The sequence below is a fragment of the Typopeltis vanoorti genome, chromosome 5, assembly GCF_054136105.1.
Source record: "Typopeltis vanoorti isolate ZY-2024b chromosome 5, IOZ_Tvanoo_1.0, whole genome shotgun sequence".
In the NCBI taxonomy this organism is placed as follows: domain Eukaryota; kingdom Metazoa; phylum Arthropoda; class Arachnida; order Uropygi; family Thelyphonidae; genus Typopeltis; species Typopeltis vanoorti.
The window spans coordinates 146,654,390-146,677,361 of NC_143553.1; the positions used below are offsets into that span (position 1 = coordinate 146,654,390).

The 22,972-nt window shown below is 33.9% G+C and overlaps 1 protein-coding gene across 1 annotated transcript in view; it reads left to right on the forward strand.

The window, feature by feature from the left end:
- LOC150106920 (phosphatidylserine synthase-like) overlaps window positions 1–22,972 on the forward strand; it is a 215,757-nt gene that overhangs the window by 82,179 nt on the left and 110,606 nt on the right. The window contains exons 4-7 of the mRNA XM_090392822.1: window positions 866–987; window positions 15,100–15,258; window positions 18,383–18,534; window positions 20,174–20,233. Of these exons, the coding sequence (XP_090248948.1) occupies window positions 866–987; window positions 15,100–15,258; window positions 18,383–18,534; window positions 20,174–20,233 (493 nt within the window). The remainder of the gene's footprint in view (window positions 1–865; window positions 988–15,099; window positions 15,259–18,382; window positions 18,535–20,173; window positions 20,234–22,972) is intronic.

A 22,972-nucleotide genomic window follows, 5' to 3' on the forward strand; every position in this document is an offset into this window, starting at 1 on the left:
ATATATTTGTATATAATGTTCTGATTCTTGACTTCCTCTTAATTTCTTTTTTGTTTCAGTGGTTATTGCTAAATTGACTTTTGTCTCTTTAGTTCTACATCTAGTTCTTCTTTGTATGTACTCTAACATTCCAAGTAACAATTGTGATTTTCCATTTATTCATTTTCAGAAACCATTATTTGTTCCTAGTTCATTAGCCAGGGCTGTCCAATGAAATTTCTTTGGAGACTTTCAAGTAACATGATTTCCCTCAAGATAGTTACCAGCCAAAATGAGGTAAGGCTGTTGGTAGGATTGCCACCTTGGCCTTCAAACTAGCCCTAGGAAAGGCATTTCCTCCAATCCAGATGTTATACTGCCAATACTCAATCATCAGAGCCCTGTTTGTTTACTCCAGGCTGCACCACGTGTAGGTAGGGGATGACATTTGTTTGGGAGAGGCTATATGTTGTGCATTACCAACCCATTAGCAGCCCAGAAAATTGTAAAATACAGCCAATAAATGATTGGATCCAAAAGTGAAAATAATGGAAAAGTTGTAATAGAAAGAATGCATAAGAGAAAAAAAAAAAAAAGAAACAAACACCTAGATGCCAAAGAGAAACAGAGTAAGACTGAAACGAAGATGATGGGATAGTCAAAGATCATAGTTAATAGTATTGACAGTTCCGGCTATAAATTTGCCTGACCTGACTTTGAATTATAAGGTTAGAAAAGTTAAAATGTTGCAAGTGCAGAAAAGTATCATAGGTCTGTGTATAGTTTGTAAATCGACCTTGACACACCTGATATATATATATATATCCTAATCATAACTATATATATTATTTTTATTTGGCAACTCTCAATTTTTGCTTTCTTTTAGGCTTATGTGTACTCTATCAAATGGGACTCCTGTTTATCCTGTTTCAGAACTATCAAACAGTAAAATCTATTATGTATTGGTTCTATCCTGATCTCATTGCATTTAAAATTGACCATGAAAAGGTGAGAGTAATTTTTTTAATCATTTCAATGCACATATTATTATTAATAAATGCCTGATTATGTTTTTCAAAGTTTGCCATCAGCAGTTTAAAATTGAAGGATGTACAGGAAAATAGTTTGATGTTAAATCAGGCAGGGTTATATGCTATTTCCATACAAAAATCTTTAATATGGAAGCAGGGCCGACAGTGCAAAATGTGCATTTGCACAGGGTGACTTTTTTGGGGGAGGGGCAGCAAAATTGGCATAAACTATACGAAAAATAAGGGGGAAGGGTCAGGAAATATGCTACTACACGGGGTGGCAGAATTCCTAGGGGCGACCCTGTATAGAAGCATCAATGCAAAAATCTGTAATATAGTAGTATAAAGATAGATAAATCTCTAAAACTAAGTTTCATGAAGTTTTTAAAATTGATGTAAACAATGTAACCAATTCCCTAAATGCTAATGGGTCAAATATTTGATCTGTCATCCTTTAGACAATTAGTTATGCTTGGATTGCTCTGTTTTCACTAAGCTTAGCTTTTGTTATATGGAAGTATATAGGACAACTAAACTGTGTGTAAAAATTGTTAAACAGAAATGGAAGACTTGAAGCATACAGAATATAAATAATTTGTAAGTAGCAAAATATTCGAGAAGGTATTTAAAAAATGCTGAAGAGAAGAAAAAAGTATTAAAAAAGTAATCTGAGAAGATAAAAGTATCATAAAAATTGAAGATTTTACAGTGGCAACAGTGCATAGTTCAGAAGTTCAGATTCTTGATGATGATGATTTCATATACATACATATATATTGGCTAAAAACACCGAGAAAGGTATGATGAAAACTTTAATAAAACACGACTAGTTTTGTTGGAACGCCGACTTCTTCAGGTGTATAAATTTTTACAAAAAAACTGGAAAAAATAACAGGTTAAAAAACATGGACTTCTCATATAAACAAATTGGAAATAGCAAGTCAAATTTGAACTGGTGTCTGCGTGGCAGGTCTAGCGTGAGGCATAAGTGAGTGACCACTGACTTGAGAGCTCCAGAACACTGAATCGCTGTGCTGTGAGAGTCTGGCAGGTTGTAACTTAAATTATTGTTCATGTGAGATGGATCCAGAACTATTTATTTTGATTCAAGTATACGTCTCTCAAGTTAATGTCACTCGGCTTGTAGACATTTTTAAAATGTTTACAAGCCGAGTGAATAGAAGCTATAATATATATATATATATATACACACACACAGTGATGAGCTATAAGGGACTCGCATGAACCCTTTGTTAAATTTTTCTCAAATTTGCAAGCCCTTGTTCTTGTTGTTTACTTTATTTTTTCAAAAAAAAATTTTTTTTTGAAACATATTAAGCAACAAACTCATACGGTAACCTTACAAAAATTAGTCTATTCAGCAGTGTATAGATTATTTGGAATTATTATTTCAACTCCTCTATAACAAATGCACCCAAATTTGAAAATAAAATAAGTGCATGCGCTATCTTTACCCTTCTCCCTTCTGGTAGCGCCAATTGTATGGTAAAACCAGTAGCCAATCAAATGTTTTATAAAAGATTACAAAAGATTTCATTCTTATTATATTTTGATAGTTAAAAAATGTTTTTCTTATGTAAGATAAATTAACACACTTGATTGTGGGCAAATATTTCATGTTTAGATCATGAAATATTTGTTTAAAATTGATAGCCTGTACAGGTTGATTGTTCCTCTCATACTTTTTGGTTGGAATTTGTACACAAGCTGTATTAATAAAAGTTTTTGTGTGAAATACAGCTTTTATTTTTGTCGATGATGCGAGCCTTTTGTTAAAATTTCCATAGCTCACCACTGCATGCATATATATATATATGTTTATCTCTGAAAAAGGGAAATTAAAATGAATGCTTGAATTGTTACAGAGCAATTTCCTTGCTGAATGTTCTAGGTAAGATTTATGCACAAGCATGTTTGAGATGAGGCTAAGGAAAATTGGGGGAAGAACAATCAGTGGTCAGGTCAAATGCTGGCCTTGTGAGTAGATAGCACTACCACTCTCCAACCATTCAGCCAGAAATTTGAATATTGCTGCTAGTGTGAATATTTGTGAATGATTTTAGGTGGTAGGTGAATCTCATTATTTGGTGCACAACTACCACCCTGCTTATTGGAAGCCTGAAATAGATGGAAAAGAAGTTCCATACTTGGTCTCCAGAACAAGATTTCCCAGTTATCTAATCCTTAGTAATACATACAACATGTGTACAATCTACAGCAGAATTCACATAACAAGGGAATTTATCAGGACTTGATTTTTTTACTTTAAGATAAATAGCTGAAAATCATGAGAGTGCAACAAAAATCTGGATTTAAGTTTTGTAGAACTGGAAAAGATAAGGTGCCAGGAGAAAAGCTGTTCAAAGCAATACAGTTATGTAGTGAAAATGGAACATAATGCAGAGAAATATGTAAATATACTTTAGTTGTAACTCAGCAGTTAGAGTTGAAGGAGGTACAAGATGATCTGATTTCATATCAGATACAAAGCAAGTCCATGCAGTTAGCCTAGTGGCTGTGTGCTTCACTACCATATGCCTGGGGAAGGGAGTGTCCTAAGTTCGATTCCTGTCGATGTGAGGAGCTTAAGGATCTTCCTCAGCCATAGCCAAGTTAGCCAGTCTTGGGCATGGACAGTAGGGTTTTTCATCCCACAAGCAGACAAACTGGCCCCGTTACCACACAGGCTACAGTCATAGGATATAGTACAGCAAGGAAGACAATGGGAAACCACCTTGCTCATAATCATTTCCCTAGTATGATAGCATATAGCTATCCCCACCAGCTGTATGGCTGAGGGAATAGAATAGAATAACAAAGTAAGGTTGCATGCTAACCTCACTTTATCAATAATATATATGGTTCCATCATCATCAAATTCTTGAAATGTTTCCTCAAGGAGTGTACTGGAAAACAATAATAATACCGTGTGATTAAATTTACATTATACTAGCTTGCTATTAACAATATTCTCCCATATTAATCTGTCCAATATAGACACTATGAATATTTTGTTTTTTAAAGTAATTTTAGTTGCATCAATCCACATATATCTTAGTTATACCCCTGTTTTGCTAACTTTTCCTTTTCCCATTCAATTAAGTGACTACATCATTTTGGATTAGTTCTGCTAAAAAATTCTTGAATGCTAACAATATCACCTTTCTAATGCTGTTTACTGCTTGCAGTAATTTTTCTTGATGTGGTGTCAAGTTTTTGATCTATTGTATTTTTTTAAAACTCAACCTTCAGATCCATAAGTTAAAAATGGTTTGAATTGTATTGTATACAATTAGTTTACTGTCTTCACTAATGACTCTCTTATTCCATATTAATTCATTCAACTAGCTCCTTGCAATATTAGTTTTCCTTATTACTTTTATCTGTTTCCTTAGGTAATTTATCATCTTCACTAAAAATTGTACCAAAATAATGGAAGTATTTATATTTATTTTGTAGGTTTTTCATTGAGAGTAAAGTTGGTATTTCCATAATCCTACCCATTTTCATAGTTCTTGTCTTTATATTGCTGATTTTTATACTTAACTCATTACAACAGTTGTTCAGTTTAGTTAAAGGAAGAATTTTGAAGAGGATTCCATAGCTCAGTAATCTACAGTGCCTTTGTGTGAAAAGACCTTGATTCAAATACTATCTGCGACATGAATCTTTGTAAGGATTTATCAACTGAAGATGAGTTAGTCATTCTACAGAGTTTAAAAGATTTTTCATCCTGCAAACAGGCCAAGTGAACAGAACACACACACATATATATAATACTTATGCTTGATAGTTCCTTCGGCTGTAATTCAAAACAGCTCAACCCAGAAGACTTGTATTATTGTATTAGATTTATTTAGGAATATAACAAATATAGTCTTTGTCATTGATATTAAAATTTAACGTAATAATATCAGCTTTTTATATTATGCAGATAATGTTATACTCTTAATTAAATCCTGTACAAGTCTGTAGAATTCATTAAATAAACTGTATAACTGCTGTAACAAATTTGATATCAAAATTAGCAATAAAAAAAATATTATGAAAATAGGCAGGAATAATTAAAACATTGGCTATATCTTGAATGGGAAAAGTGTAGAACAAGATATTTCAGATATTAGGCAGTTTTAGTGATGATGGCAAATTAAATATGGGAATAGACAATAGAATAAGAAAGCTAATATGGTAGAGTCAATGAATAAATTAATAAAAGAGAAATTAGCCAAAACACTAACACAGCTGTATACAACATAATGTTCAAACCAATTAAATTTATGAATCTGAGAGCTGGGTTAGAAATAATAAAAAAAAAAAAAAGATTGATCAAAGACAAGTCCACAAATATGAGAGTTCTAAGAAAGAATAGGTAGTGAACAGATCATCAGTGGCAGAATCATATTAAAAATAAGGATATTAGGAAGAAACTTGCCATTATTGGCATTCAGGAATGTGTAAGCAGAGCTAATCTCAGGCTTGTTATGACCACTTAAACAGAATGGGAAAGGAAATGAATAGTTAGCAAAACAGATGTTTTCATGACAGAAAAAATACTGAGGAAAACCAAGATCTAAGTGGATCAGTGCAGTCAGAAGCGCCTTAAAAGATCAAAATATAAGATCTGACAGTATTCGAGTCCTAACAGATTATGAAAGTTTTTTTTTTTTCCTTTTTACTTGGTTATACTATAAATTAAAGATGCCAAGAAATTGTATTCTTGGTTTCATCCTTTATCCAAGTGTAAGCAAGCTAAGTTTGTGTGTCAAGTCACTTCATGACTGGGCTACTTGTATATAGAGGTTAATGACTTCACATTAAGGCAATTAATGTGGAGTCATGATGGTATCCCATAATGTAATGCACATATCCTTATGGACATGTATAATGCTGTGCATTATGGGAGGGCCACTACCCAGACCAGTTTCAACCTTTATCGAGGTCTCATCAGTGGGAGCCAGATCCAGAAATGATACCAAGGTTGAAGTAATGCAGAAGTCATATTCAACATCTATCTCTAATCCAGAGTATTTTAGAAATAAGGTGTGACACCTTTTGACTACTTGTATATGGAAATATGACTTCTGCATCATGGAATCAAAAAAATACTATGCTTCACTGCAAGAAACACAAACTTGAAAGACTTTTTTTTAGAATGAGCAAATTTAATAAACCAACCTAATCTAAATAAATATATTCGTGTTAAACTTTTTTTTTGCAGGATTTGGTAAATTTTAATTCTAAACTTCCCCTTATTGGACTTAAAGCTTCCAGTATGACTTTTTCCACCTATTGTTTTGACTTTACATTAGTATCCCATAATGCAATGCACATATCCTTACGGACATGTATAATGCTATGCATTATGGGGAGGGCCACTACCCAGACCAGTTTCAACCTTTATTGAGATCTCATCAGTGGGAGATAGACCCAGAAATGATACCAAGGTTGAAGTAATGCAGAAGTCATAGTCAGTGCTTGCTTGCATGCTTTATAATTTTAAGATTGTATCTCCGATGATGTTGCTATGACAGAGATGAAATATTGGATCTGTTGAACTTGTATTTAATTATTTTTCTATGCTGATGTATTAGTATCTCTGGAGTGATGAAGATTTTGGAAAAGTTGATAAGAGATTGCATATAGAAATGGATTGACAGAAAATCTGTGACTACTGTGGATAGTCCTGTTATTATTATTATCCAGCAGACCATGTCTTGAATAGCACCTACAAAATCAATGGGAAAAAACTACTATGTTAAAATGTGAGAGGCTTTTTTTTAGAATATAGATGCCTTTAAAACCCACCTAATTTAAATATATATGATGTGAAAAACTCCCCAAGATATGGAAAACTTTAATTCTTAAGCATCTTTTTGCAATCAAGACTTCTTTCTTTGTAGTGCATATAGCAGCAGCTGTTACTAATTAGGATTCTAACTTTAAATCTTGTTTAAGTTTCATTTTACTTTATGTTTGTTGCAATTTATATTGTATCCCTGAAGATGTCTCTCTATGACAGATACAAAATACTGGAAGCATTAAACGTTAAATGTTTAATTCATTCGTTGTGCTGTTTTATTCTATTAAACATCTAACCCAGGTTCTAACATCCAGTCTGTCATGGCACTAACATATTACTAATTTTTTCCTCCTCAGTATCCAAGAAATTAGATTTTTCTTCTTCACTCAGTGCATTACTTTACTTCTAAATAGCTATTAACTGTATACCAATCTCAGATCTATCCAATCATTGAATGGCAGATTACTGTTCTGGCAAATTCACTGTTCTTGCATTTGGGATTAGGTCCCTAAGAACTTCCAAAAAAATACTTAACTGGGTGCAGAAGAGAGCAATTATTTATTAATGACTCATCTCTTCCATATAATTTATTAATTAATAAGAGAATTTTGAGTCATTAATACCCATCAATTCACTTCATTCTCTTTCACACAAATGTTCATTCTGCTGCTTGCATTTTCTACAAATATTTCCTTAGTCACTGTTCATTAGAAACGGTATCAGTAATTATTATTATTATTAGAGACCTATTTGGAGCTGGGAACTCAGAGGAAGGCTACACTTCATTCAAAGTACATGCACTCCACCTCAAAAAAAAGTAAGCCATTCAGTCATGCTCCACTCTGTTAAATAAAAACCTGCATTTTCTCAACTTCCAAGGATTCTCTCTGGTTCTCTCCCCCACCTATAAAATAAAAAATTCTGTTTACCAGTATACTGTCACCCTTTCAGAAGTTTGTAAATATTCTTTCTCCTGTCTGCCAGTATCTGCAGTCCACACATTCTGTCTCTTCGTAATCTATGTTCTACCATCTTGATATCATCTTTAACATCCTTCTTTGCACTCTCTTCACTATATCTACATCACCCCCAAACACCAGGGGAACAGATCTTCACATATTCCAGGTAGGCTTGCATTAAGTCCTTTATAAAGAGGCAAAAAGATTTTTTTATCCACACAAGCCAGTATTCATTTCAGCATTGCTGTTATTCTCTGGGTTGATTTACAATTTTTGCCATGTGATCCTTCAGTTTTTGATTCCTATTTGTCAAAACACCAAGATCAATTAGCCTAATAAATTTCTTCTAGGTTGATCCCCACCAGTGTAATACACCATTCGAGATTTCATTATAACAAAAGTGCATAACTTTACATTTACTAAATTGAATTGACACCCGTTTTTCAAGTGCTGCATGTCAGTTACTTACCTAATTCCCCTGACTATCTTTGCACTGTTAGCAAACAGCTGTATTTCATTAAATCCTTCCCAGTGTCATTAATGTATAGCTTGAATAACAAAGGACCAAGGACTTATCCCTGGGGTACATCACTTGTCACCTTAAATCTTGCAAACACATCCCTTTTTGATACCTCAGTCAGCCATTCTCTTATTCCAACTAATAGTTGATAACCTAATCCCATATCCTCCAACTTATGCAATGGCCTTCCTTGCTGTATTCCATCCAAAGCTTAGCAAAGTCCAGTAATATCACTGTATATCCATTCCCGGGTCTAACTTAATGTTGTGATTATTGTAAAATTAAGTTACCTAAGCATGGTCTTCCTTTAGTAAACTCGTGCAGTTCATTTCAAAGTATAGATTTTCTGTCAACCCATTTCTGAATGCAAGTCTCATCAACTTTTCCAATATCTTCTACTACTACTACTACTTGGAGATACTGACAGTTCAGTATTCTTTTAGATAAGCTTATATGTTGACTTTTAGATAAGCTTATTAGACATAGCTTCTAACTTTTTTAGGAAATGACAATGCAAACTAGATTATTAATTATAAAAATGTAATTAATAACTACCTATATTTCGGCAATGTTACATTGCCATCTTCAGGGATCACAAAACAATGATATGTGCATGAGGCCGAAGAAAAGTAGAAGAAGAAGTTGGTCTTAGAGTCCTAAATGGTGCCACCTAGTGAACTAAATTGGGTTGTCTTGGCCATTGGGTTGACGATCTTAGAATGTATGCTTCCCAAATTTAGGGCAATCTCATGCACCCAAATTTGTTGAGGTTTATTCCAGTGTATCCTGTGGTGGGTGTCCAAAGCATGGTCAGCAAGTCCTGAGTGGCTCTATTGGTGGAGCCGGATGTAGTCCTTGTGTTTGGATATCTTGATATTGAGTGTCTTGGCTGTGTGGCTGTAGTAGGACAGTTTACAACTGCAAGGGACCTGCTATACTACAGGTTGGTGTAGAGGAAGTGGCTGTTGTTTGGTGGAGCAGATAAGAGACCAATTTCTTATGTGGTTTGTAACTGGCTGTGAGGTCATATTTCCTTAGGATTTTTGTAGTTTTTCGGATGTACCTTGTATATATAGAATGGTGATAGGTTTAGTGTAATATCTGCTTTGAAGGAAGAGGGGATTGTGGTTATGGTTTCAGTATTTTTAGGGGTTGAAAGTGTTAAGGATATGGTCGAGTTCAGTAGTTAGGGCATTGTTGTCTGAACTGATTAATTTTATAGGGTTTTTATAATCCCATATTATTGGAAAGAGGAGGGGGGGTGATTGCTGGTAAATGTATCTATCTGTATGTGTAGGTTTTCTGTAAATGGAGAATGCCAGGGATCCTAGGCTGGCATGTAATCAGAGTATCTAGGAATGGGAGACTGTTGTTGTTTTCCTTTTCAAAAATAAACTGGATCATGGGGTGTCGATTGTTTAGGTGTGATAAGAAATTGTGGAGCATATCCGGGTCATGCAGCCTAATGGAGAACACATCATTGACATAGCATAGCCAGACAGCAGGTTTATGTGGGGCAGAGTTTAAGGCTTTTTCTCCAAAGGTCTCTATAAAGAAGTTGGCCATGACTGGAGAGAGTAGAGAACCCATGATGGCAGTCCCCTCTATCTATTTGTAGAATTTTCCTTGTCAAATGAAATAGTTTGTGTTCATGGTAAACTGAATAGGGCAGATATTGAGAGAAAATTTGGCTTGGATGAGATCCAAGGTGTCTTTGAGTGGGAAATTGGTCAATAAGGAGGAGACATCAAAACTGACCATTATCCAGTTTCACCAATACAGTCACTCAGGACTTGCTGACCATGCTTTGGACACCCACCACAGGTTACGCTGGAAGAAGGTAACTTTATTACCCTGCAGGAAATACAAGTATGAAAGACTATTCCTTGAACATGCCTCAGCTCTGAAAAACTTTCCAAACCTCAACAAATTTGGGAACATGAGACTGCCCCAAATTTGGGAAGCATACATTCTAAGATCATCAGCACAATGGCCAAGACAACCCAATTTAGCCCACTAGTGGGGGGGGGGGATATCATTTTGGAATCTAGGACTTACTTCTGTTGCTTTTCTTAAGCTCATTTGCTTACTGTGAATGCCTGCATGCACATAACATTGTTTTGTGATTGCTGAAGATGGCAGTGTAACATTGCTGAAATATAGGTAGTTGTTAATTAAGGTTTTTATAATTAATAATCTAGTTTATGTTGTCATTTCCTAAAAAAAAAAAAATAGAAGCTATGATAGTTCAATTGTTAGATGTACCAGCCTTTGCACCATCCTTATGCTGAGACTCAAATTATACAGCCAGCCAGGTCAAGGACACAGTTACTTGTGCTAATCACTTCTTTAGCATATGCACTAAAATATCAGCACCTATAGCTGAATTCTTATGTATTGTGTACAACAGCTCTAGTACCTCCTCATACACCCGGGTTCCATCATTTCAGATTACATATCACTTGTAATCTGAATGATTACAAGTGATATGTAAGACTATTCCACGGGTGGAGAGTCTTATGGTCTTTTCTAAGCATTATCAACTTCAGGTTGATAGCACTTAGAAAAGCACTTACTAATTATCTGAATAATGTCTTCTGTATCTTCCACCTGCATTCTCCCACTAAATCTGTTAAAATGTGCAACAATTATTGAACATTTTTTTCATAGTTCAACTGCACATTCAAAGAAAATTTTTCTTCCTCTTCATTCATTCCTTCTAACGTTGTCTTTTGGAGCATTATTCCCTCTTGTATGTATATCTTAAAAGTACAATCTGCAGGTCTTCAAATTCAGTAAACAAGTTTCTTCCCCTTAACTTTCTTTCCATACATGCTAGTATATACTGTATAGAGCTGTAAAATTTATCCTCAATAAATGGTTGCTAAATGTGACTAATAATATGTATCTCTGCTAACTCAATGTATTTATCAATGCAATTATAATTGTAATTCACCCTGCCAACTCAACAGTTGGTATGATGGAATGCATATCCACTCTCCAGCCAATAGACTTCTAGTTTGAATCTGCTACAGCATGGATTTTTGCAAAAGTTTTTATGTGATGGACAATTTTCGTCATTCATTGCTGGCAACCTTAAGTGAAATGATAAACTCAATTAATAGTAGAGGTAAGTGAATCACAGTGAGCAGGTTGTAAAGCAGATCAGGCAAAGAACTAGAAGTGTTGGACCAAATCCGTGGAAGCTGCAAAGGATCACACAGAAGGATAAAGAAAGTGTTGCAGAATTCTACAATCGCTTGTTAACTATTTCTAATAGTCTGTATGTCTCCAGCACAGATAAACCTCATTTAGATTGGGCAGTATATTAACAGTTTAAACAAGGTGTTAAACCAGAACTGAGGGAAACAGCCTATAAGAAGAAAATCACCACACTAGAGGAGTGCCTTATAGCTGTCAAGGAAAAAGAACAGATGATAAGGAGACCTTTGTCCCTCATCCAATGTAGGTCATGTAAACATCATACAAAGATTGATTGTTCCCTAGGCTTAAATGAAACCTCAAAGGACAATAAAAAGAAAGAGAGAGGAAAGAAAATTAATGAAGAGAATTCCATAAATTATAACCACTTATCTGAGAGTAAGGAACAATCCAACAAGAAGTTAATGGAAGATGTATAAACCTGGAAGTAAAGAGGTTGCAACAACCAATAATGAATAGTCTTGATCAAGTGATAAAACAATTAGCAGAAATCACGGTAAAATCTCAAGAAGACTACAACCCCACAGCAGATAAAATCAGCAAAACGATCAAACAAGAAGTGGAAAGACAAAATCAACCTATTTTGGCTAATCTGGATAAGGTAGTGCAAGCACTAGAGAATGTTAAACAACAGATGTCCATTGTCTCTCAACCTCAGACAAGGAGAGAATATCTCACTGACCATAGAGGGGACTGCCCTCTATGGTCAGTGAGATTCTATTCGATACAGGTTTTAATTCGATACACATTCTATTTGATACAGGTTGTAATGCCTCGACCATAAGTAAGCAGTATTTCTTGAAAATAAGAGATAGGTTGTGGAAAAACATTGCCAAGTTAAGGATTACCACCCTCTCAAACTCGAACGCTACAGCATTAGAGAAGGTTCGCACTAAAATTTATCTACCAGATGTTAGACTATGTGTCTACCAAGACTTATTTATTGTCCCTTTCACACCTAGCTTGGGTTCTCACATAATCTTAGGAACAAATTTTATGGAGAAGCATCACTTCTCTTGTAACTTTTCGAAAGGTGAAATATCCCTGATGAACAGAAAAATAAATGTCAGAAGAAACAATGAGACTGTATGCACAGGAGAGAGGCGACTAACAGGAAGATTTTATATATCTTAAAAAGAAGAACCTCCTAATAGAATGCAATCGTTTGTAAGTAAACCAACTGTAAATAATAGTGATACAAACTCTAATATACTTGATCAGCCTGAAACACAACTTAACACTGACATGACATCACAACATCAAGTGTCCAAACCTGAACAAGAAATTGATACTGGAAATCAGCTGTCAGTTGAAATTAATTTTGCTAAAGTAACTGCTTTACATGACAGAACTAGCAATATGAGGAGAGGAAGGAATTACAAAGGAATGAGTGATCACAAGAGGAATACCAATGGAACAAATCTCCCAGTCATGAGATGGCTAAGACTCGATTCTAGTAACAGAGAACAAGATTTTTGCTCTGAAAAGACATTATCTCACTATAAGTATAGGAAACAAATTTTTCCCTATGATAAGAACAACAAAAATCCAAGTGGAGAAGAGGAGAGAAACAGATACACAGACTGTAATGAGAAATTAAGTTTTATTCAAAATAGGCACTATTTGAGACCTCAAGAAAGAAATAAAGAGTCTGAATCCTCCACTGAAGAGATTTGTGCAGAAAAATTTTTCTTTAAAAAAAAGTTTTTCAGAGAAAGAGTGAGCCTTTGTTAAATTGTGAATGAAGATAATTATAATTAATGATACTTCATTCATAATTAACATAATCTACCATATCATAAGCAAGACTCATTTAATCTTTATTTTGTTAGTCTCTTGCTTATAAAATATTCATGTATTTCTTTTTGAGTTTTGTTAATTAATATTTATTTATATAATTTTGGATGTATTATAGATACAAAAAAGCTCTGTATTAAAATATCATTTATTTTATTTACTTTATTCCTTTAATAATAATGTAATAAACTGTAATATATGTGATTATTAATGTATCCAGAAGATTTCTTGTAATAACATTTGATTGGTTGTTGTGAGAAATTATGCAAATTTATCCTAGCACGTGTCTGAGTGAACTGATGTATACGAAAGCTGAAGCGAGTGTGATATAAGCAAAACCAGTCAGAACCAGATATTGGTGGGAAAAAGGAACACAGTGACACGGAAAACGAAAGTAAAAAGGAGTAGCGATTAGGATAGCATAGAGATCGGCCGCTAGTAACGGAAGGGGAATTTTGACGTGCCGTAACCAGAATAAAAAAAGACCGGGAATCACTTGGCTTTTGATATACCTATTTTTTCGAAGTTCTAATTTTACCAAGATTTCCTGGTGCCTAGCAGTGGAAGAGTGCAAGTCGAAGGATAATACAAATAAGAAAAGAAAGAAATGTAGTTAAATTAAACCAAGTGCTAGAGGATATAATCTCCCGAGTCTGTAAATCAGTTGCGGAAATAGAAGATTCTTTTAAGTTTGTGTTGCTACAAAGTAAACGTCAACAAGGACTTTAAGTGAGTTTATATGATTATTGATGAGAAGAAGCTATATTCTGGTAAGACCATCTTTTTTTATGCCCAGTGTGAAGGAACGAAATTAATTCCAGTGAACATAATTTAATCCTAGTTGCTGTATTCAGCTATTCAAACTTGATTGTGTGATGTGCTGAGATGTTTCCCCCTTGAAGTGACAAATGTTATGTTGTTAAATTAGTGTTCATTAACTGAAAGTGAATATAAAGAAGCTTATTGTAAGAATATTTATTGTAATTTTGGAATCCCGAACTTTAAGAACTACTTTCGTTTGGTTGACTGAACTTGGAAAGCTTCAATTGAATGTCTGATGTTTCATGTGTTATAATTGTTCAGAATATTTTGAACTGAATTGATATTTAAATGATTTGAGTTGTAACCTTGGTCAAAGTGAAGTTGTGACAGAAATTTTTTATAGTAAGAGGAATAAGATCTGTAAACATAAATTTAAACTTAATTCTTAAGCTCAGCTGAGTAGTTTACTAGTATCTCAATGAGAGCTTTATACTAGCTCACTAACATTATCCCTATTAGAATATTGTGTTTTGATGTAAATATACATGACATTGTATTAAATGTTATTTTATTATCTAGGATCAATCTAGTGTTTGCCTAATTTTCTTTCACTGAACCGCTCATTTAATATTCGAACCAAAAGTGGGAGCTTGCATAACAGAGAACTTCGGCCTGAAATCAGCTTATTAAACCTAGTACAGTTGAAGATTGATTTATCAAAGTTGCTCATGCAATTCAGAACATAAAGTGGCACAGTATAATATAAATTTTCTTTATGTTTGAATGATATGTCAACCTACATTTAGCTAGTTAAATACAAACATGTGAGAGTTATAAGACGATATAAAAGAAAAGAGCAGGATAGGACCCAACACAATTAAAATCCTTCATGGGTGATGGTATTTGCATAAAAAAAGACAAGATTTATATTCCTGCTATCTTTTTTATTTAAAAAAAAAATTGACAGACTTGAAAACTTAAATTATATTTTTCTTATTGTATACTTAGGAGTATGGCGTTAACTGCTCTGATATCACCTTCGAGAGAGTTTGGAGCCATATGGATGTATTTGCATATGGACATTTTTTTGGTTGGGCAATGAAAGCTGTGCTAGTAAGACATTATGGCATTCTTTGGACTATAAGTGTAACTTGGGAGATTACAGAGGTAAGAATGCTTTTTAAATTGTATATTTTATCTTAATGCTGTATTTTATATTATGTTATAATTTTAAATTTACTTTATTTTTGCTTAGAGTGAAGTGTATGTTACCTGTTTTGTATTGGTTAAATTGTTTGTTTTTTTAATATGGCATTACATTTAAGGTTTAAACTTGAAAAACACTTTGCCATTTTTTTATGTGTAATCAGAAGATATAATGACTTCTTGAGGTAACTTCACAAGCTGCTCACTGCAGCTATTGTTTGATTATCATTTGATTATTCTCATAGAGTTATATTGCTTTCAGTTACATAGGAAACATTTACAACTTCAAAATAGCTGATTTTTTCGTGTCAATGGTTGTTCAACAAACAGGTTCATTTCCTACTTTTTTTTTTCACTTCAATAAATGTCTTGTGCAGCAAAATACAGTTAAGTATCAATACCTATTAAGGTACCAGATCACATAAAGTAAAAATAAGTAAATAAATAAAAATTAAATGTTTGCTATCAAGTTTTGTTGCAGCAAATGCAGATTTTTGACTATAAAAGCAGTTGCAAACAGTCACATTTATAGTGTAATTTTTTCCTGCTTTTTTTATAAGCCTACAAAAACATCTGATTTAAAAAAAAGAAAAAAACATATAAGAATGATAATTAGCTTAAAAGAGCTATACAAGTTCATCCAGAGCAGACATTCATGATTTATGTGGGATTTGAACCTGCAGCCTTTTTCACTCAACAAGCAACATTGGATTTGGAAATTTTGCAAATACTTTAAAGTGCTTAATCTGCATCTAAAAACAATATTGCAGACAACATAAAAGCTGGAGTAAAGTAATAGTCCATATTAAAAAAAAGAAACCTAAGCAGATTAAGATAACACAAAATGTTTATAAAGATATCCATGTCTTATATAATGAATAAAAAAAAAAAACCTTTGCGGTAAGGGCTTAATAGTTCTAAGTGAATACTGAGGAAGTCATATATTTTTAATAATAATTTTTATAATAATAATAGTGATGATGATGATTATTATTATACAACTATGATTAAATATATGGATTGTTCTAAGTGATCACTTAGAACAATGAAGCATTTATTGTGAAAGTTTCTTTTATTCATTATGTAAAATATTGATATCTTTTTAAAAAAAAAATTTGTGTTATCTCAACCCACAAAGCAAACTCCAGATAATAGAAAGCAACCTATACAGACTGAAAGACTTAGTTCATTTACATAAAATCACCTATATACAATGCACCTATATACAGACTATAAAGTAGAGATTAATATCACTGCAGTATAAATGCTGATCTTTTTAGAGCAAAAAGTTGATGCTGACGTCATCTGCATTAGAGCAATAGCAGATAAAATATTAACAGTCCTATGCCACTGCACAGTTATTAAAACATTACTTTGATGCTGACTATAAAATGATTAGTCCTTTCTTTTAGTGTTGCATGGTGATCAGCATTCATTTTAGAAATTATGGACTTTACAACCGTGTTATAAATATTTAAATTTCCCGACGTTTCGACCTTCACATTAAGGTCATCATCTGGAGTATATACAAATATACAAGGACAAGCTGAGTTATATTTCACACAGTCTAAAAAAACAATGATTTGATCACTGGTTATTCTACTGAGCTGACTTCTGGCATGACCTCTAATGAGAAAAAATAAAATAAAATACAGATAAAACTACAAATTAATTAATTATTTATAAACTACATCAAAGCTAAATTCTATTTAAGATAACATGAGAGAAATATTCTTTCTTATAGATAGTTTTCTTACAGTAACAATGATGTCCTATTTTTAACATTACAAATGTTATATTAGATTTAGGATTCTGGATTATCTAAAGTCCTGTTTATAGTTAACTCTTAGGGAGAAAGGTTCCGTGGGTAGAATATGTGCCTTCCATATGCTTGGGATTTTTAAACCATCATTATTGTTCAGATTGGGGTGGTTGATAAGAATCTCACAGGCTTCTGTAAATTTGCATTCATACCATGTTCTGGCATGATGTAAACAACTGGTGCTTTTCCAGTCAATTCTATGTAAAGTGCTCAGGGCATGATCAGAAAGGCCAGCTTCACTATAATTATTATATTTAATGTGTCGTTTATGTTTGTGCATCCTGTTTCCCCTATACATGGTACATTACAGGTGCAATAAATATGGCATACTCCAGGATGGGCCAATGGAGGGAATGGGTCTTTGGATAAGTTGAGTAAGGTTTTTAATTTTGCAGGAGATTTAAAAGTGGCTTTGAGGTGGTATTTCTGTAGTATTCTGTTTATTTTATCTGATGTCCCTTTAATGTAAGGAATGGTTATAGTTTTATTGTAGTCTGGTTTATCTTTGTTTTTTATTGAGAGTTTTTGTAGAGAATTTTGTTAATAGTGTTTTGGCTGTAACCAATTTTTAGAAAAGTATTGCTTAAAAATTTAAATTCGTCATTCAGTACTTGTTCATTGGAGCAGATCTTAAAGTCCTGTTTTTTAGAGTATTAATGACACCTAATTTTTGTGTTGGGTGGTGGTAGGAGTTTATGTGTATATATTCACTAGTATGCGTCGGTTTTCGGTAAACAGTGAAGGAAAGACTGCCAGAAGGAAGACGTGGCAAGTGTATCTAGAAACAGAAGTGCATTCTGTTTTTCGATCTCAATTGTGAACTGTATGCATTTGTATTGTTTGTTTAGGTGGCTAAGGAAAGTTTCTAGTGGCCATGGGACCAGATTGCGAAAACATCAATGTATCTAAGCCAGACTTTTGGTTTTAAAGGAGAGAAATCTAGAGCATGTTGCTCAAAATGTTCCATACAAAAGTTAGTAACAGGGGAGGATAATGGCGAGCCCATGGCTGTGCCTTCTTTTTGTAGGTAGGAAGCGTTATGATGCAAAATAACCGGAATGTGATACATGTGCAAACAGTACCGTGATATCTGGCCTTTCTCATCATGCCCCGAACACTTTACATAGAATTGACTGGAAAAGCACCAGTTGTTTACTGATATATGAAATATCATGCATATTTCAAACATGATATTTCATATATCTGTGTTTGCAAAGTTTTTTTTTTCCCTTGTTAATATAATGTATTTTTATTTTATAACAGGTGGCTTTTGCTCATCTTTTGCCGAACTTTATAGAATGCTGGTGGGATGCTCTTGTCCTTGATGTTTTGCTATGTAACGGGCTTGGGATTTGGTTAGGCATGTTTATCTGTAAGAAGCTGGAAATGAGAACATACAATTGGGAAAGTATTAAGTATGTATCTTTGTTAAAAGATATGTTGTTTATGTTTTGTTGTTTTATTATATTATATATATATATAGTCTGCAATAAATTTCTTATTTGTTTTATGATAAACTCCCTCCATAAAAAGGTGGAAATGTAGTAGCACATTAGGACTGTATATGAGTTAAGAGGTTCATAAACTTCATAAATCCAGTTCTGAAGAATGCTGTCTAGCATATGAGGAATTTATAGAAGAGCTTTTCATTAGACAGTAAGTTAGCTACCTTGAATTTGGGATTTTTCATTCGATTGGTAGAGCCTCTGCTCTACCAATCAAGAAAAAAGTTAAGCAAGTTTGAGCGTGTTTAGTAGTTGGAAGGGGATCAATTGTTCAATGCTGTTGGCACACTCTCCCTCTATGAGTCTTTGGACTCCCTGGAGGTGTTACATAATAATAATATAAAATAAAATGGATAGACCAGTCAGAGAATTTATGCAATTTAATAATCTGATCTCATATCTTTAATTACTTCAGTTGTTATTCTAACCAACCATTCAATCTCATCTTCCATCTAAAAACTCTTATAAACATCTGTGCTATATTGGAATTCGAACCTGCAATGTATTGACAGCAAAGCAGAGTCTATTCAGAGCCATCTCCATGCTGGTAAATTCAATTTTCTTCCTTTGGTTAACATTAGATAGATATTTTGCAAATATGTATATATAAAAAAAAACGGTCTGGGTTGTGGCCCCGGCCTTTAATGTATACAATCATATATCTCCGAAAGGGAATGTGCTTTGCATTAAGGGTAAATACCAAGATTAGTGATCAAAGCTTATTCCACTTTTACCACGAGTTGCTGCAGACTTGCAGTACGTGCAGAGTCACCCTGACTTGCACTACTTACGGAGTCGCCCTGACTTGAACTACGTGCAGGCGCAAACTTGACTTATTTGTCTGTTTGCTTACTTGGGAAATAGGATTAAAACCAAGTTTAATTTAATATAAAATTGCTTGGTATCTTCAACAAACAGTATACTAGTTTCATTGGTATACTCATTTTTATCAGTTAATCATAAATTAATTCATAAAATGTCATTAAATTTTTTAAAAAAATGAATTTATAGAAAAATTTGAGGGAGCCTCTATAAATCAGTCAGTTTTGACGATGCCTTTTGATTGGAAAGATCTGGGTTTGAATCCTATCTAGGGTACAAAGAATCTTTATCAGAGCTTTTCTCACATTTTTCATTTCACAAAACAAGCAAACTGACTAGAACACAGCAAATGACAGCCATAATACAATATGTAAATAGGATTAACTGTCCTATCCAATCATTAAGTTTCAAAGAAGGTAATTTACTTGACTTTGACAGGCTATTGAGCCTAACACACAAAAGAGAATGGGAATGAAAAAAAGTTAAGATAATTTTTTCCTAATAATTTAAATGAATAATGAATTTGGTTACTTACTTTGATGTACCATTTGCTTTGTTCTTGCCATTTTTATTTTCTTTTGGTTAATATTCTTTCAATCTGCAATGGAAATAATTACTATTCATACAAATAAACTTGATGTTTATTCATATGACCATGTTTACTTTTTTAACCCATTTATTTCTCACTTGTATTTCCATTCTTTCACATTTTCTTATATAATTATAGAGACATACAGACCACTACAGGCAAAATTAGAAGAGCAGTATTACAGTTTACTCCAGCAAGGTACGCATAATAAATTTGTAAATTAATAACAATAGATGAGTAACAAGATTAATATCACTTTTTTAAATCATTTTTTCATGTCATGTTATTGTGTCTTTTCCAGTAATGATTTTATCATCTTATTTTTGTAATACAAAATTTGCTAAGGTTCGGTTTATTTATGTGTATATATGTAAAACTATATATAATAAGAATATGATGCCCACACTATGTTCAGTAATGTCATTAATTATAAAAGAAATGCTAGGTTGTTTGTTATCATTTAATATTTGTTAAAGAAACTGATGCATATTGACTTATCTGAACAACCTATAAGGTGCATAAGCCCACAAATTTAGCATGTCATCTTCTTCGATCCAGTGCTGCTTCTCTTGCTCTCCCCCAGCTCGACCATCCTGGTCTGTTTTATTCTTTAATTACCATCTGGCACTATGTCATTTTGGATCTTCCCCTCTTCCTTTTATCATCAGGTGCCCATGCCAATGCTGTTCTTGTGTGTTCTCATGTTGGTATTTTCAATACATGGCCTATCCATCTGCATTTCTTTAATTCTATTGTAATGGGTTTGGTTTTTGTTTTGTTGTGTATTTCAATATTTGAGATTTTATTTGGCCAGTAAATTTTAAGAATTCTGTGAAGACATTTTGTTTGGAAGGCATCAATTTTATTTTCTTGTTGTTTGAAGTTTTTAATATCCATGATTCACTCCATAAAGTAGTACAGATTTAACAGTTGAATTAAAAATTTGCACCTTTAAGTTTGTTTTTATATTGGATGATTTTCAAATTTTCTGTAAAATTTTAAATGTGTAGCAAGATTTTTTTATTCTTATTGCAATGTCTTCTTCATTGGTACCACCTTCCATGTTGATGGTTTCCTCCAAAGTAATTAAAGGTGTTTGTCACTTCTACTTGATTTCCATTTATAAGGATTGGGTCATTCTTTTTACTGTTGATTTTTTAATATTTTGGTTTTCTTCTCATTGATGTATAAGCTTATTTGTTTAGCAGTTTCCTCTAACTTTTTAGTCATAATTTTCATGTCTTCCTATCTAGATGATAGTCGTACAGTGTCATCAGCATAGATCAAATCTTCTAATGTGTGTCAGTATTCCATCTTATTCCAGTTTTGAAGTTTTTCAGAGTGTGCCGCATTATCCAATCTATGACAATGATGAAAAACGTTCATCATTGTCATTCTCGTGGAAAGGCTTAGACGTTGGTTTTGCATTTTCACTATATTATTTCAGGAAATTACAACGTACTAGGATATACATTAAATAAATTTTAATATATTTCTATATTTCGGCAACATCACGCTGCCATTTTCAAGAACTTAGGTACAAGATACGTGCACGCAGGCACAGCAAAACAATAAATGAGCAAGAAGTATGAAGCTATTATTTCTCCTAAAGTCCTGATGGTGCCCTCTAGCGGGCAATGTTGGTATTCTTGGGCGATTGGGCTGAAGGTCTTCTGATGTAGGTTTCCCAAATTTGAGGAAGTCTCATGCAGCCAAATTTGTTGAGGTTTGGCTCGTTTCTTAAGGCTGAAGCTGATTCTATGAAAAGCCTTTCATATCTGTATTTGCTATGGTGTATTATCCTGGCTTTTTTCCACCGTATTCTATGGCAGGTATCCAGAGCATGGTCAGCAAGACCAGAGTGGCTGTATTGGTGAAACCGGATGTAGTCCTTGTGTTCTGAAATTCTGATATTTGCTGTCCTGCCTGTTTGGCCGAAGTAGGACCGCTTGCAGCTGCAAGAGACCTGGTAAACACCAGGTAGGTCTAGGGGGGCAGGTTGGTCTTTTGTTGAGCGGATAAGGGATGCCAATTTTTTTTATAAGGTTTGTAACAAGAAGTTATGTTTTTTTAAGATTTTTGTGATTTTTTTCTGAGGTGCCTCAGATATAGGGTATGGTGATGGATTTAGAGTAATCCTTGTTGTGAGAGGGAAGGGTGGGGTTGTGGTTTACTGGTTTAATATTTTTTTGGGGGGGTAGCCATTGGCTGAGAACGTGTTGAGGATGTGGTTTAGTTCTGTGGTTAGGGCATTGTCATTCGAGCAGATAAGTTTAGCCCTGTTGTGTAGTGTCTTAATGACTCCATATTGTTGTGAGGGCGGGGGGGGGGGAATTGTTGGTGAATGTATCTGCCTGTATGTGTGGGTTTTCTATATACTGAGAAAACCTAGGTTCCATCAGGCTGGCGGGTGACTAGTGTGTCTAAGAACGGAATGCAGTTGTTTTTTCTTCTTCCAGGGTGAATTTCATTCTGGGATGTTGGTTGTTTAAGTGTGTTAAGAAGGAGAGGAGTGCATCGGAGCCATGTGGCCAAATAGCGAATACATCATCTACATAGTGAAGCCAAATGGTTGGTTTTTGTGGGGCAGAGTTCAAGGCTTGCTCTTCAAAAGTTTCCATATAAAAGTTGGCCAAGGGTGGGGAGAGTGGAGAACCCATGGCTGTCCCCTCTATTTGTTTGTAGAATTTTCCTTGCCAAACAAAATAGCCTGAGTTCATTGTGAACTGAAATAGGGCTGTGATATCAGGAGGAAATTTAGCTTGGATTAGCTCTAAGGATTCTTTAAGTGGGACATTCGTAAATAAGGAGGAGACATCAAAACTGACCATTATGTCAGTGTGTTTGAGTGTAAGGTTTTCTATGCTGGCTTTGAAGTGGGCTGAGTTTTTTATGTATGAAGGTGTGTTGCCAATATAGTGTGAGAGAGAGCTTTGG